The 17,368-nt window shown below is 48.3% G+C and overlaps 2 protein-coding genes across 4 annotated transcripts in view; both read right to left on the bottom strand.

Annotated features, from left to right (window-relative positions):
- Nucleotides 1-3,648, bottom strand: part of TSC22D1 (TSC22 domain family member 1) — an 82,149-nt gene extending 78,501 nt beyond the window's left edge. For all 3 annotated transcript variants that reach the window (XR_010794201.1, XR_010794200.1, XM_066622679.1), the window contains exon 1: nucleotides 269-3,648. Coding sequence is in view for 1 of the 3 variants with exons in the window: in XM_066622679.1 (XP_066478776.1) it covers nucleotides 269-3,069 (2,801 nt within the window). In the remaining 2 variants the exon portion in view is untranslated. The remainder of the gene's footprint in view (nucleotides 1-268) is intronic.
- Nucleotides 1-17,368, bottom strand: part of TPT1 (tumor protein, translationally-controlled 1) — a 302,395-nt gene that overhangs the window by 110,905 nt on the left and 174,122 nt on the right. The window lies entirely within an intron of this gene.

Consider the following 17,368-nt stretch of genomic DNA (forward strand, 5'->3'; position numbering starts at 1 on the left):
TAACCCCTCTGGACAATCATGGAACCTTCCATCATGATTTATCTTCTTCAAAGTTCATAGCTACCTATCCTGCCTCAACTTTCCCAAGTTACCCTTTTGAAACTACAGCCATCAAGCATTTTTAAGCACAAAGTCTTTGCTGAGCTCCTAACAAAAACATTACTTGTTAACATCAGTTATTAAAACTACCTTATAAAGCTTGCATTTGGTTGAACATTTGTCAAAAAAGTAAAGGTAGTTTATAACATTTTCTCTGACATGATCTTACCTCTCGTCCTCACCATCAATGAGCTGTGTTGTCAGTGGCAGTACCTTCAGGGGGAAAAGGGATGAAGCCATGCTGCTGCTCACATCTGAAATGGTCAAGGATGCTCCAATACCACCTTCACCACCGATGGGTTGGGATAAGCCAATCAAGGTAGGTTCTGTAGAGCGCCTGGCATCTTCACCTCGGTTTGTCACTGACTGAGCAAGGGATTGTGCAGAGAACTGGGTAGGGTTCAGGGACATCTGTTGTGGCACATTCTGAACTCCAGGCAAATTGATGCTAGTGGACATCAAAGGAGGCTGGGGGATGTTTTGGACCAAGTTCCCATTTTGCACACCTGATTGTGCTACATTCTTGGTGGAAGCCAAGCTCACATTTGCAGCAGAATTGCATGGAACAGGAACTGCAGTAGCAGGTGGCACAGGGCTAACAGCAGGCAATTGCTGACTAGCCACTCCTTGAACAACAGATTCTGCTGCTTGCGTTGGTAACAAAGTACTCTGTGGAGCAATAACCAAGGGTTGAGGAAGGCTTGATGTGCTGGTTTGTGGCCCAGGCTGAATAATCCCAACAGGAACAGGTGGCACCACCTGGGAAGGTGGAGGAGCAGCAGCACTTTGCAGCATCACAGAAGGGGCAATTTGGTTTGCAACAGGTGGCTGCTGCATCATAGAAGGTACATTTCCTTGCTGTCCAACATTCATCATTGGAGCACTAGTTCCTATGGTTGGCATTGTGGTTTGGGCATGTGCAACAGGCTGAGAGGGTGCCCCTGCCAAGTGTGCTTGTACAGAAGGTTGCATATTTGGTGCCTGAGCAACAGGCACAGGCGTCCCTGTTCCCACCACTGTAGGACCAGACTGCATAGGAGCTGGAGTCTGAAGCATTGGCTGATGTTGTAGGTAATCTGGCACAGGCCCAGAGACAGAATTTTGACTGACTGGTTTAGCATGCCCTGGTGCCATCTGCATAGGAATCTGTTGCGGTGGTGGGTGCTGCACCTGTCCTTGCCCATATTGCAACTGCTGCTGTTGTGGCACAATTGGAACAGTCTGCACAGGTGGTGCTGATTGGGCATATGGTACCTGCTGCTGAGCCACAGTTGGCATGGCAGGTTGTTGATGAACACCTATTATATTCACTGGAGCAGAAGTTGTGGTTAGGCTGGCTGAGGAAGGAGCCTGGACACCTGGTTTTTGTGGAGGGTAATTAACATCTTGAGGATGAAACTGAACTTGAGCAAGCTGTGACTGCGAAATGCTCTGTGGTATACTAGGTGCAGGCACAGGTTGAGGGCCAGTGCTGCTGAAATCCATCTGCTGAGAACTCACTCCCTGAAATGCTTGCTGCTGCACCACAGTAGGTGCTCCCATCTCCCCACTTCCCACGCTTTCCGTATAGTGACTCAGTGTGCTTACATTGCTGCTAACCGAACTCCCACTGGTGCTCTCCCTTTCAGAAGTAGCTTCAAGGGGGTTTTGTTTTAGGGTGTCTACTGCTTTATTTACTGCTATTCCTTCTGTAACTATGCCAGAGTTCTCTTTGTCATAGAACTCTGTGCATGTCCATCTCCCCTTTTTAAAAGGCTCTGAACTGGAATCCAATTTAACAACTCTAAACCTTGATGTACTGGCTGCAGGGTGAAACTGACTAGATGCAGCAACTGGATTACTTGCATTGTTGACAGCACTAGAGGAAGCACTCGTGCCATTGCCAGCCCCACTCAAGACAGCTACGTTAACACTGCCACTAGCTCCTGATAAAGCATTTACACTACCAGTACTTGCAACGTTACTTAAATTCACGTTAACATGACTAGGCACACTGCTCGCCACACTAGGGCTCCCACAAACCACACTGCTTAACGTGCTGCTGGTAGCACCACTGGTATAAGTGACCCCAGGTGTACCAGTAGTGCGGAAGTGAGACACAATAGCAGCCACAGGAGTACCAGTGGATGATGCAGCAGAAACTGGCATGGCAGCCGTTATAACGCCATCAGAGCTTCCAGTAGTAGACAGTTTTCTAAATGATGGACTGGCTGGAGGTCCTCCAGGGGTCGCTGTACCACCCATCCCAGAGTGTGGTGCATGGTGAGGCCCGTGGTGATGATGGTGGTGATGGTGGTGGTAATGGTGTCCATGAGCAGGGTGAACGCTCCCATTGATCACCATGCTCTGCTGCTGGGGGGCATGTGGCAAAGAAGGGTGCTGCTGCTGGGGAAGGCGAGGCTGGTTGGGAGACACGGCCCCTGGACTCTCAGCCTCTTGGAAGTTATTCAGAGTCTCTTCAGAGGAGCTCCGCTCAGGCTCCCCCAAGTCAGTGGCCCTGGATAAGGAAACGTCCAAGATCTCTGAAGACGACAAGTCCTCCGTGTGGGATTCATCCAGGTCATCGTAGCTCTCGGTGTCCTCCGCGATGCTGTTGTTGGAGCTGAGGCTAGCAGAGATTTGGGCAGGGGTCACGCTGGTGATCTGGAAGCCGCTCTTCTTCTTCATCTGAGCCCCCACCTGGGCGAGGGGCTGCGACTGCGACTGAGAGAGGAGAGTAAGGCTCTGCGGAGGAGGGGGCTGCGGCCCGGGAGAGGAGGAAGATGATGCTGCGGCAGGAGGCGGCGGCTGGACGAGCAAGGGTGGTGGATGATCTTCCAGGCTGCTGCTGCTGCTGCTGCTGCTTCCGACTGGCAGAGCCGGCACGACGTTGCTGCTGGCGGTGCTGCTGCTGCTGCCCCTTCGAGGAAGCATCGCTGGGTGCGCCATCTTCCTCGCACTGGTGTCTGCAGCTGAGTCAGGCTGGTGCATTGAACAACCGCTATTTTAAGGAGCGCAACTCCACAGAATGGAGGGGAGAGGAGACGAACAGGCAGAGACAGCGCAGCTGGAGGGACACCCAGCGAGTGGGGGGAGGAGGAAGAGCGAGGCAGCCGGGAGGCAGGCAGGCAGACGCTCCGAGGGCGACCAGCCGGCAGCACCCAGGACCCTCCTCCCTCCCCTCCCGGGAGCGGGGCGCTCAAGCCCTGGCCTTCCTCCTCCTCAGAGGCAGTCCCCTCCCAGCGCGGGCAGAGGAGGCCCACCGCCCTCCGCCTAAGACGAAGAGCCTGCGGCGCTCCCCGCAGCCCCCAGGCGTGCCCGGGCAAAGCAAGGCGGCGGCAGCCTCCCTTCAGAGGCGGGGGGCCGCCCCGCGAGCGCCGAGGCGGCTGCTACGTACAGTCGGCTGGAGCCGGCGGGCGCCAGGCGCGTCCCCATCAAGAGCGGCAGCCGAAGACGTGGGGCATCACGCGCGAGGTGAAGACGGGCGGCCTCTCGCCGCAGCCACGGAGCTCGCTGGCCGGCACTGGAAGCGCGGCGCCCTCCCTCCCCGGCGCCTCCCTCCCGGCTTCCCCGTTCCAGAATCTCCTCCTCAAGGGGAGGGGGGAGGAGGCCGCAAGATGGCGCTGGAGGCGCAGGCGCACTGCGGCCGCAGACATAAAGGACTCGTCTGGCGCGAGGGAAGCGGCCGGGGAGGGTCGGCGCGAGGGGCGGCAATGGCCGAGCTGGCGGGGGCGGGCTGCGATTGGCTCGTCCGCGGGGAGGGCGGGGCGACTGCAGCCTGCCTGGGCGCCCTCCGCCCCTGCCGGCTGCTGCGTGGAAAGGGTTCTAATGGGTTGGCGCGGCCGGAGTCCCACGTCGCCTTCTCCCTCCCGCCCGGGCTGCGCCCCACCTGGCCCGCTGAGGCAGGGCGGGAGGGAGGAGTCTCCTTGTGGCTGCCTGCCTGGCTGCTCGCCGGGTTTCGCAGGGGCCTCTTTGTGCAGCCGCAAAGAGCTCGTTGCCATGTGCGTGCTCTGGGGATGTGGGCGAGGGCAGGAGCCGGTGGGCGGGTCGGTCGCAGACGGGAGGTGGCTGAGGCGGGCTCAGGCTGCGGTCCTAGCCACGCTTTCCTGAGAGTAGGTCCCATCAACCACACAAGGGCTTACTTCTGAGTAGACCTGCGCAGGACTGTGCCCTGAGGCCGCAATCCTATCCACACTTTCCTGAGAGTAAGCCCCATCAAACTCTAAGTATGAATACATACACCTATATTTCATTTCTCTAACCCCTTTAGTATTATGAAATAAGTCTCACTTATAAACTGTGTTGCCTAGTCAGTTCCTCCTTTTACAAACAGCTAATAGCAATAGGTGTCTGTTCTCTCCATGAATGTCGGGTACTCTGACCCTTGCCTCTGCTGGCCAAACAGTGATCTGGAGCCCTTTTGTTTTACAGGAGTGCAAAACATCCTCATGGGTTAGAATAGCCATTACCCACAGAGTTTCATCCTCAGCAAGGCAGTATGGAATGTGCAGTCAGGTGGCAACACTCACAAATGCTAGGTATGCATCCTGATGCAGAGACTGTTTTGTTGCTGCTGCTGTCCATTCCTTGCTATGTGTTTTGTGCTTTTCACTCTCCACAGGCAATTTTCCAAGGAAGGGAAGACTCCACGTACTCTGCAGACCACAAGGGAAGCCCACAGCATGCCTGACAGCAGTGACCAGTATTAGTCTAGCTGTTTCTCTTGCTGTCCTGCTTGTTCCACAAAGACCCCTGTAGACTACATGCTAGACAGTGATGTGCCTGGTGCAGTCAGACATCACTGACACCTGCTACTCCCCACACTATGCAGAGGTACTAAGAGCTCATGGAAATAGTGAATGAGGTAAGGCTGCAACTTGCTCTGAAGCTGACCCCAATGCAGGAACCAATCACCCCTGAAAAATGAATTGCTGTTGCCAGTTTCAGACTGGTGTCAGATTCAACCTGCAAGACACTATCAGTGCTACATGCAGTAGGCATTTCATCATCTGCTGCTATCTTTGCAGAGGTTTCTGAGGCACTTACAGAGACCATGATGGGATCGATCATAAGACCTGGTGATGCAAAATCAGTAATCAAAAGGCTTTGTTTAAAATGTTTTGTAAATTGCAAGGTAAATTGCATTGGGGCCCTGAACAGAAGCCATGTATTCCCGTCCTGTATCCAAGCTACCAGTCTAACACTTTCCTGAACTACAAGAGGTACTAGTCCATCATGCTTCACGCGGTTGTGGACACTGGGGCAAAAGTCACTGACATTGGATTATGCAGATATCCCCTCTTTTCAAGAAGATGGAGGAGGCATTTGGATACGCAACATGCAGAGGAGAAAAATTGGCTTGAAATCTTACCTATGATCATTGGTGATGCTACCTAACCAATATGGCAATGGGCATAATCCTAATCCATTTTCCAGCACTGACATAAGGGCAATGCAGCTCCAAGGTCAGGGAACCACCATTCCTTTACTTTGAGGAGGCCTCTGTGAGTGCCTCCCAACTGCAGGATGCAGCACATGTACCATTGGTACAGCTATCCAGTGCTGGAAAGTTGGTTAGAATTTGGGCCAATGGCTTATCAAAACCATCAGCCCCTTTTCTTGATCAGGAACACTTCAACTACATACCTCAGTCAGTGGATAAAGTCTTTGGAATGTTAAAGAGACAGTTTAAGGGTTCTAATTTGAATTAGTGTATGATAACAAAAGGCTGATTCCAGTGATGGTGTTGCTGCATTCCATACAACATCTGTCTGTCTTGTGGTGAAGTTCTTCTGGACCTGGAGGCTTTTGTAAAGGATGATGACTCATGCAACTCCCTCCCACCCAGAGCCCATTTGAGAGAGAGTGTGTCTGAGGAGGCTGCAAAATAGATCAAAGATGCTGTCAGTGGCTATTTCAATAGTGAGGATAATTTGTATTTCAAATAAGGAGATGGGTTTTGTGAAACAAAGATTTTTTTGTTTCATCTGCTTACTACCTGGTTACTTATTAATAAACATTCTTGAATGAATGAATCTAAGAGCACAATCCTAACCCCTAAGGGAAATGCAGCTCTGAGGTAAGGGAACAAACATTCCGTTACTTTGAGGAGGCCTCCATAAGTGATACCCAACTGCAGGACTGCACATGCCCCTCTGCACATGCCCCACTGGCATGCCAGTGTTGGAAAGCACTGACATAAGGGGTTAGGATTGTGCCCTAAATTCAGTTTGTAGTAAATGCACTCAAATCTTAAAGAGGTCATTGTACAAAACAAATTCAAGCAAATTGATTGGTAGATATATGGCAAGGTTCACAGTGGGTTCACATCACCTCATTGGAAATAACTAACTGCCCCTTGCGACTAGCTGCCCCTTGGAACTACTTTCTACAGGGGACAGGGAGGAATTTACTGATTTTGCTGACTTCTGTTGCAATAGTTCAAGCAGCAGGCTTTGCATCAACCAAGCCTTGTGATGATTTGTCCAGTGCTGAAAGACCTGGCCATGGAAAGAAGGACTCAACAGTATTGACAGGAGCCAGGATTAAGACAATTTCTATCTGCTTCTTCCTCTGCATCTGCCTCAGCATAGCAGTGCATTTCTTCTAGTGTGCATGTGCCACCCCTCTGCCACTCATTTGCGATACCATCACCCCATTTTTCACATTGAGAAACTGATTATTTGTCTTCTTCACCTTGTAGTTCCTCCAGAGTTCCTGTGACTTTGCTCCTACATGCCTCAAGACCCCCTACCATATGTCCCTGAGCTTCTCCAGACTATAATGAAACTGGTCTGCATCTCAGCAATGTTTGGCAAGAGCCATCTGGACAGCTTCTTTCCACCAAATATCAGTGTAGGTGCTCAAGCCATGCTCCACCCCTTTTCACTTCACAAGGGATTCTTTGGACTCTTCTTTGCCCAGAGCTTGCCCTCTCCTCCTTGTCTCAGGCTTTGATTCTAAACTTAGCTGAGTTTACCAATAGGGAAGGGTTAGAGTGTGTTTCATCACACATCCAGACTCTGGTGGCTTCAGGCCTCTTATTGGTGGGAAGAAGGTGTGCAAAAGGTATAAAAAGTCCCTTTTGTTGTGTTACAGCCCAATTCTATCCACACTTTCCTGGGAGTAAGCCCCATTGAATCTAATGGGACTTACTTATAAGTAGAGGTGCATAGGATTGGGCTGTTAGTTACCCCCCATTTGCTGGACTCAGCATGACAATTGGCCATACTGAAGCATGGTGTTCCAACACTCTGTGTATGCTCTAAAGGTGCACTTGACATGGTCAGCTAGTACAGACAGATCCCTGTATCCATGGAGGTTCTGTTCCAGGCCCACCCTATGGATAAGGAAACTGTGGATACAGGGAATACTATATAGATTGCAGTCCCCTACATACCTATTGCAAGTACCTTTGTTTACTGTAGTAGTGCTTGCAATGTTGGTGCTTCTTGCTTTACCTTTTTCCTTAATGTCCTGCTTCCTGTTAGTTGTCCTCTAGCATGCAGGCTGGTTTCTTACACATTTGGTTCTTCATTTAAGGAAGAATGTTAAGCAGGAAGGACCTGTGCTGCAAGTGCTACTATGGTAAGTAAAGGTACTTGTAATGAATGCATGGGGCATTCCCCCATATTATCTGTGAATAATACGTGAATACCATATCCACAGATGGGGGGCCCACCTGTATTTAACTAGGAAATTCATCTTTGTTGTTTTCTGTCTGCCTGATATTATTCCATAATTGTATTCTTAAACTTTACAACTATCTTTCTGTTTTCCCTTTATATAAATTTATAATCTACCTCATTGGTGTGTGCTTGCTGTCTGGGGAAATCTTGGTTTGGTTTAAGTCCAGTCTTGACTACAAGAATCATGTTACTGTATTTTACCAATACTGGGGCAGGAGGGAGTCTTGGCAGCTTGCAAGACTCTGTTCCATCCTAGTAGCTGGGACGTCTAAAGGCCTTCAATTCCCCTGGCTGAAGGAATGACAATAAGAAGTAGTGACAGTCTATCTGGCAGGACAGGTTTTAGCCTGGGTGTATGGTCATGTATCCCCTGGGGGCTGGGGATAAGAATAGGCCCTCAGTTTGGCTGTACTTGTCGTAAGAGGCGACTAAACAGCCACCGGGTAGATGGGACTCGTCAGCCTGGGAAGGCAGCTCATGTGAGAGAAGGAAAACTCTGATCCCAAACCTCCACTGCCTTGTGGCTACATCCAGTTATGGAAAAGTCTTCAGGAGTCAACCTCGAGGCAAAATCCGGAGCCGGAGTCCCTGAGGCAGTTCATGGCTGAACACAGTCATGTTCTGGCAACTCCTGCGACGCCGCTGGAACCAACCGTATTGGCCTCTGCCTTTCCATTGGACCATTTCAGCGATGTGGAGAGGGGGGATTTGCTGTGTGGGTAACAACCTATCCTCCATACCTACTTTACCCAGGCTTCGCGCACTGGAGAGGACACTCTGTTCCAGAACCACCATTCAGAGCGTGACACCATAGTCTTCCAAGACTGAAGGATGCCAACAACAAGGTATGGTCATTTTCAAGCCAACCCATGGCTACAGGATGCAACAGAGCCCAGGTTGGAGTGCTGGTAGTGTGCACTTCTCTTTCACAGCTCCTTCCATGCCCTCCCTATGTGAGAGCGTAGTCAATAAGCCTCATGACTGGTAAATGCTGAAGGTATTACCATAGACCCTGGGAGAGTGGGTAACAAGGTTGCACTTTGAGGGTTTTGAAACTCTTCATTGTACCACCTTCTTTGTGCTGGACTACTATTTATTTTGTTTTTCACATATTTATACCACACTTCCTTCAAGGAGCTCTGGGTGCTGTACGTCAGTGGTTCTCACACATTTAGCACCGGGACGCACTTTTTAGAATGAGAATCTGTCAGTTCCCACCGGAAGTGATCCCATGACCGGAAGTGATGCCATGACATCATCAAGCAGGAACATTTTTAACAGTCCTAGGCTGCAGTCCTACCCACACTTACCCAGGAGTAAGTCCCATTGACTGTCGTTGTTCAAACAATATACATAGTAGCTTGTTAAAAGTACAGGTCTGTAACATTTCCCCAAATGCAGTCACATACCACGGTAGCAACAAGTCTAATAGATTAAAAATAAAATATTGAAATGAATGGGGACCTACCTGAAATTGGCTCGCGACCCACCTACTAGGTCCTGACCCACAGTGAGAAATACTGGTGTACATACTTCCTTTCCTACTTTTGTCCTCACAACAACCCTATGGAATATATTAGGTTGAGAGAGAGTGACTGGCCCAAGGTCACCCAGGAAGTTTCATGGCTGAGTAGGGATTTGATCCTGGATCTTCCAGGTCTAACTCCAGAACCATTACACCATCCTAGTTCTCAGTATAGTATAGAATAGTATAGTGGCCTTGATACCTGCTGAGGGCCAGAAATGATGTCATTAAGCAAGTGATTACCAGAAATAAGCACTTTGTTTACCTCTAGGGGATGGGGGGGGGGCAGGCAGAAATATACATTGTCAGAATTGGAACAAAGTACACACCCAGATTCAAACTAGCTAGCAACTGCTATTACATGTATGTATGCAGGAGCAGCTTATCTAGTATGCACTTTGCTGTTACCTAGGAAGTCATTAGCTGCAAAAGGCAGAAGATAAAATATGCAAATCTTGATCTTATTTTCAAGGTATGGGAGAGTCCAATTATTGTGCAGGCTGCTGTTTTAGCATTGCTGGTGCTGAGCAGCTGATGAAGGTGCTGGAAGAGCCCAATTATCACACAGGGGAGATAAAGAGCTTCCACAAGTTGTATGTGACCAGGGTGACCAGATGTCCTCTTTTTCCAGGATATGTCCTCTTTTTTAGCCTCGTGTCCTGTAAAAGAATTTAAATGTCCTTTTCCCTGTGAGCAGGCAGTGCATAACCTTCTTGTAATTAATAAATTATATGTAATACAGTATTTGTATATGTAATTTACATTTACAATAAGTAATATATATAAGTAAACATTTAATAATATAAGTAATTAAATTAAATTATATAATTTAATAATAATATATAATTTAATAATATAAGTAAACATTTAATAATAAGTAATATAATGTTTAAATTAACCACATGAAATCAATATACAAGTGTTTTTAGCTTTCATTTTGTCATGTGCTACATTTTTCTGGGATGTCCTACATTTTGAAGTGCCTTGTCTTCTTTTGCAGTTATGACATCTGGTCACCCTGTGTTTGGCCCACATGCCATATGTTTGACACCACTATATCTATACAGTGCTATGTCTAGTTAGGCAGCAATCCTAAGCATACGTTCCCGGGAATAAACCCCATGGAAGATAGCAAAACCCACTTCTGAGTAAGCATACGTTGGATTGGATTGTTAGTCATGTTACCTATTACTTGTTTCCAGTTTGCCTCTAACTCTTAAGACCTTGTCCAATTTCAAGTGCCTCCTTTCAGTCCAATTCTGAGCTGCCTGGAGCGCCCAGGCTCGGTTGCACCGAGAACGGCTGCCACCGGATCCTGTACGCCCCGCACTACCGCGGGAAGCACCTCGGGAGAAGGGGACTTTTGTCCCCTTCTCCTGGGTAAGGTAAGCAGCCCCGCAATGGGGCTACTCACCTAAAGGTGGGTGGTAAAGTAAAGGTGCTCATGTAGGGCACGGAGCCCTCCCTGAGCACCTTTGATCCTGCGCCTCCCTCCCTCCCCCTGGCACATATTTATTCTTACCTTATGTTGTCCTTATGTAAGGACCACATTAGGATAATGCACTTGAAGCCTTTTGCATGCTCTGCAAGGCTATATAAATGTTAAGTATCACAGCCTGAGATTCTTGTGCATAGGAAATTCAAAAAATTCATAGGAAATAGAAGCCTCACCTGGCTTTGAGCAACACATTATGCAAACTGTGCAAGTTCCATCTGAACTGATCTGCATCCTTACCTGAAGGCATTTCTTGTGTAGACTTTTCCTTGAGCAATTAATCAGCATTGTTTTCATAATGAAAGGGGTTAATTGAGATTTATATCTCAGACCAAGCAATTCAGGGGTGCTAGATTAAGGAGGGGGAGATTATCCCACATCTCTGAAATGATAGCATTTTTTCCCATGACAGGAGAGAGAGAGAGAAACAAGAGAAAGTGACCAGATAATTCCTTCTTTTCCACTGTGACCCTGTCAACTGCTACATCTTGTCTGTTTCATTCGGGCTAGGTTACAAGGTGTGCAGTATGGATGAAAAGCATGTTTAAATTATTATGCTTCCTTGTCTACTTAGCCCCAAGCATGCTCAAATTACAGGTTTCAGTTGGTTTAAAAGTGGTTGAATAGGGAGCAAGCCAAGGTCAAGATATAATGTGGTGCACCCTTTCTAGTCGTTTTTTAAAGTCCTGAAATTCATAGCATCACCTAAGGCTATAATCCTATGCATACCTGAGAATAAGACCACAACTGAGACCCAAATAGGAATGGATAGAATGTCCTCTCAAAACGTAATAGATAAACCTCTTAAGGAAGACTTATAAATTGCTGCATTATGTAAGCATGATTTTTTCATTTACTGTTTCAGTTACATTTCATTCAGTTGCTGAAAGTACTACACATTCGTGAGCAACAATACTATTGGAGAAAAAGGATTGTAGAAATAAAGACTAATAGGGTACACACATTAAATTCTTCACGCTGCATAATGTTCTTTCATGTGCCCAGAGATGAGGTGCTGGACTATTCTACTCTTCAACAGTGAGAGACAATTTTGTTATTACTTTAGGAATACTTGGTGGTAAGGATTTGTGTCAGCAGAGGTGAGTCAACGTAACCAGATACTCTAAGATACTTTAAATGTCTGAGTAAGGGTGGCCTAAGAACATAACATAAGAACAGCCCCACTGGATCAGGCCATAGGCCCATCTAGTCCAGCTTCCTGTATCTCACAGCGGCCCACCAAATGCCCCAGGGAGCACACCAGATAACAAGAGACCTCATCCTGGTGCCCTCCCCTACATCTGGCATTCTGACTTAACCCATTTCTAAAATCAGGAGGTTCCGCATACACATCATGGCTTGTACCCCATAATGGATTTTTCCTCCAGAAACTTGTCCAATCCCCTTTTAAAGGCGTCTAGGCTAGACGCCAGCACCACATCCTGTGGCAAGGAGTTCCACAGACCGACCACACGCTGAGTAAAGAAATATTTTCTTTTGTCTGTCCTAACCCGCCCAACACTCAATTTTAGTGGATGTCCCCTGGTTCTGGTATTATGTGAGAGTGTAAAGAGCATCTCCCTATCCACTCTGTCCATCCCCTGCATAATTTTGTATGTCTCAATCATGTCCCCCCTCAAGCGTCTCTTTTCTAGGCTGAAGATGCCCAAACGCCGTAGCCTTTCCTCATAAGGAAGGTGCCCCAGCCCCGTAATCATCTTAGTCGCTCTCTTTTGCACCTTTTCCATTTCCACTATGTCTTTTTTGAGATGCGGCGACCAGAACTGGACACAATACTCCAGGTGTGGCCTTACCATAGATTTGTACAATGGCATTATAATACTAGCCGTTTTGTTCTCAATACCCTTCCTAATGATCCCAAGCATAGAATTGGCCTTCTTCACTGCCGCCGCACATTGGGTCGACACTTTCATCGACCTGTCCACCACCACCCCAAGATCTCTCTCCTGATCTGTCACAGACAGCTCAGAACCCATCAGCCTATATGTGAAGTTTTGATTTTTTGCCCCAATGTGCATGACTTTACACTTACTGACATTGAAGCGCATCTGCCATTTTGCTGCCCATTCTGCCAGTCTGGAGAGATCCTTCTGGAGCTCCTCACAATCACTTCTGGTCTTTACCACTCGGAAAAGTTTGGTGTCGTCTGCAAACTTAGCCACTTCACTGCTCAACCCTGTCTCCAGGTCATTTATGAAGAGGTTGAAAAGCACCGGTCCCAGGACAGATCCTTGGGGCACACCGCTTTTCACCTCTCTCCATTGTGAAAATTGCCCATTGACACCCACTCTCTGCTTCCTGGCCTCCAACCAGTTCTCAATCCACGAGAGGACCTGTCCTCTAATTCCCTGATTGTAGAGTTTTTTCAGTAGCCTTTGGTGAGGGACCGTGTCAAACGCCTTCTGAAAGTCCAGATATATAATGTCCACGGGTTCTCCCGCATCCACATGCCTGTTGACCTTTTCAAAGAATTCTATAAGGTTCGTGAGGCAAGACTTACCCTTACAGAAGCCATGCTGACTCTCCCTCAGCAAGGCCTGTTCATCTATGTGTTTTGAGATCCTATCTTTGATGAGGCATTCCACCATCTTACCCGGTATGGATGTTAGGCTGACCGGCCTATAGTTTCCCGGGTCCCCCCTCTTTCCCTTTTTAAAAATAGGCGTGACATTTGCTATCCTCCAATCTTCTGGCACCGTGGCCGTTTTGAGGGACAAGTTGCATACCTTAGTCAAGAGATCTGCAACTTCATTCTTCAATTCCTTAATAACCCTTGGGTGGATGCCATCAGGGCCCAGTGACTTATTGATCTTCAATTTATCAATGAGGTCTGAAACATCTTCTCTTTTAACCTCTATCTGACTTAACTCCTCGGTTAGGAGGGGCCGTTCGGGCAGCGGTATCTGCCCGAGGTCTTCTGCCGTGAAGACAGATGCAAAGAACTCATTTAATTTCTCTGCCATCTCTAAGTCTCCTTTTATCTCCCCTTTCCCTCCCTCACCATCCAGAGGGCCAACCGCTTCTCTGGCGGGTTTCCTGCTTCTAACATATTTGAAGAAGCTTTTATTATTCCCCTTAATGTTGCTGGCCATGCGTTCCTCATAGTCTCTCTTGGCCTCCCATATCACCTTCTTACATTTCTTTTGCCACAGTTTATGTTCCTTTTTATTCTCCTCATTAGGGCAAGACTTCCATTTACGGAAGGAAGCTTCCTTGCCCTTCACAGCCTCTCTAACTTGGCTGGTTAGCCATGCGGGCACCCTCCTGGATTTAGTGGAACCCTTCTTTCTTTGCGGTATACACCTCTGCTGGGCCTCTATTACTGTTGTTTTAAGCAGCCTCCATGCACTCTGGAGAGACTGGACTCTTTTTACCCTCCCTTTCAACCTCCTTCTAACCAGCCTCCTCATTTGAGGGAAGTCCGCCCGTCGGAAGTCAAGGGTTTTTGTTAGAGATTTGCCTGGTATTCTTCCCCCAACGTGCACGTCAAAACGGATCGCAGCATGATCACTGTTCCCCAATGGCTCAGTAACGTTAACATCTCTAACCAGGTCCTGCGTGCCGCACAATATTAAATCCAGAGTCACCTGTCCTCTGGTGGGCTCCGTGACTAGCTGATCTAAGCCACAGTCATTTAGCACGTCAAGAAATCCGGTTTCCTTATCGTGACCAGAACACAAATTGACCCAGTCAATATGAGGATAATTGAAGTCCCCCATGATTACAACCCTGTCCCTCCTTGTCACCTCCCTGATCTGTTTCCTCATTTCAAGGTCCCCATCAGATTTCTGGTCTGGAGGACGATAGCACGCCCCCAGTATTACATCGCTGCACAAGCCTGGCAATTTAACCCACAGAGATTCTACGGTGGAGTCGGACCCACCTTCAATCTCAACTTTGCTGGATTCTATCCCTTCCTTAACATAAACGGCCACCCCACCTCCAACACGCCCCTGCCTGTCCCTCCTGTAGAGTTTATAGCCCGGGATTGCGGTATCCCACTGATTCTCCGCATTCCACCAGGTTTCCGTTATGCCCACTATGTCAATATTTTCCCTTGTCACCAGACATTCCAGTTCTCCCACCTTTGCTCGTAGACTTCGGGCATTCGCATAAAAGCATTTATACATGGAATGCCCCAGGATGGGCTGCTTATTTGCTCCTTTGTCCCCGCATCCTCTCATTGTGCCAAACCGTCTATCATATCCCATCACCCTACCTTTCCCAATTTCTTCTCCTACCCTGCCTTTGTCTTGTTGTTCTCTAACCTCCCCATCCTCATCCCATAGGGATGAGGAGTCCCGAACCGGATGCCCCTCGGCTCCTGTCGGCCTTCCCCCAGGGATCAGTTTAAAAGCTGCTCTGCCACCTTTTTAATGTTATGCGCCAGCAGTCTGGTTCCATTCTGGTTCAAATGGAGCCCGTCCCTCTTGTACAGGCCCCGCTTGTCCCAAAACGTTCCCCAGTGCCTAACGAATCTAAACCCCTCCTCCCTACACCACCGTCTCATCCACGCATTGAGACCCCTGATCTCCGCCTGCCTAGCTGGCCCTGCGCGTGGAACAGGTAGCACTTCAGAGAACGCTACCTTTGAGGTCCTGGCTTTCAGCTTCCTGCCTAAAAGCCTAAATTTGGCCTCCAGGACCTCCCAGCTACACTTGCCCACTACTGATGAGGATGACTGAAAGGCTTGCTTTGAGCAGCAAGTTGAAGGAGAGCAGCAAACTGATGAGAGGTGTCCTGCTATATGCCACATCTGCCCACCCCCCTCTCTTGTCTGCTGCTGACAGAACTGCTTCAGTCAGTGCCCTGATCCACTCCTGCCCGCTGAGAGAAGGGGATTGGGCCAACGGCAGCCCAACCATTTCTCCATTGCCACTAGAGAGGGGGGCAGAAAGCTGCTGTCACCTTGTCACTCTCCCTGCTCACCCAGCTGCTGAGAAAAGCAGCCTCGGAGAAGAGCAGCAAGCAATTCTGAGCCCTTACCTGCTACCTCCTTGCTCCGTGTGATCCTGTTTAATTTAAAACTGGTGATTCAATGGTGATGATGGAGGAGATATGTGTGAATGATATTTGGTTTTTATTGCTTTTTTGTTGGAATGAATTGCAAAATTGGGCTAGAGTCTGCTGGTTGGGCAGCATCTAGACCAGCGATTTTCAACCAGTGTGCCAGGGAACACAGGTGTGCCATAAATGGTCCACAGGGGTGCCACAGGAGTTCAGAGGACGGTCATTTATTAGTAGAGTCATTGGGCATGTAAGTCCGCTAGTGGCAGTGCATTGTGCCTTGTCAATTGTAAAAAAAACTGATAGTGTGCCTTGATAATTTTAGCATGTTGTCAGTGTACCATGAGATGAAAAAGATTGAAAATCACTGATCTAGACCAGGGGTGCCCAAACCCCGGCCCGGGGGCCACTTGCGGCCCTCAGGGACTCACAATTCGGCCCGCGGGGAGCCCCCAGTCTCCAATGAGCACCTGGCCCTCCGAAGACTTGCTGGAACCCATGCTGGCCTGACGCAACTGATCTCAGCGTGAAGATGACTGTTTGACCTCTTGCATGAGCTGTGGGACAAGTGTTCTCTCCACTGCTTGCTGTTTCACATCTGTGATGCAGCAATGGCAGTGAAGGAAAGTCTAGCCTTGCTATGTGCAAGGACTTTTATAGGCCTTGAGCTATTTGCAAGATCTCCATTCATTCATACAAGTTGCATCTCTAATATATTCATTTATGTAAATTTATTCACATTTGAAATGTAAATTAATTCAGCCCCCAACACAGTGTCAGAGAGATGATGTGGCCCTCCTGCCAAAAAGTTTGGACACCCCTGATCTAGACCATGGGTCTCCAAACCCCGGCCCGGGACCAGATGTGGCCCGTGGCCTGCCTCAATCTGGCCCGTGGCCAGCCTCCTGTCCCCTGAAAGCCTTTGGCCCACTTGGCTGAACATGACTAGAACTGTGCTCTGGTTGCATCTGGAGGGTGTTGTAAGGGCCAGAGCATTTGAATGAATGAGGCCATTCATTCATTTATTCACTCATCTAAGTTCCATCTCTAATTTATTTATATAAATTTTATATTTAAATTTTTTTTTCCAGCTCTCAACACCGTGTCAGATATTTGATGCGGCCCTTTGGCCAAAATGTTTGGAGACCCCTGATCTAGACTTTGGCTAAGCCTGGTCAGAGTGCGGTATGGTGGCACCTAGACAAACTGAGTCATACTTGCAGTGCATGTAACACACATCCACCATTGCAGCTCTTCTTGTTTTAAACATGGGGGAAAGCATTTTGATGTTACAGTTAGCCACTAGGGCACTGTGCTTTTCAGAAACATGTTGCGTGTGTCACACATGTTGCGTGTGGCAAGGGATCATCGCTGATGATGAACTGTTTTCTTGAATGTGATCATGTGCCTTTAAATGCTGGAATACTATCCTCTCATTGTTTTTAAGCTAATAACACAGGAAGCTAGTTAATGGCTCTCCCTACTGATCTAGGGAGTGTTCCTGTATGGACAAATTCAGTTTTGCTTGCAAGTCCATCACATAGTCAGACTTAA

Source organism: Tiliqua scincoides, chromosome 3 (assembly GCF_035046505.1).
Source record: "Tiliqua scincoides isolate rTilSci1 chromosome 3, rTilSci1.hap2, whole genome shotgun sequence".
Taxonomy (NCBI): Eukaryota; Metazoa; Chordata; class Lepidosauria; order Squamata; family Scincidae; genus Tiliqua; species Tiliqua scincoides.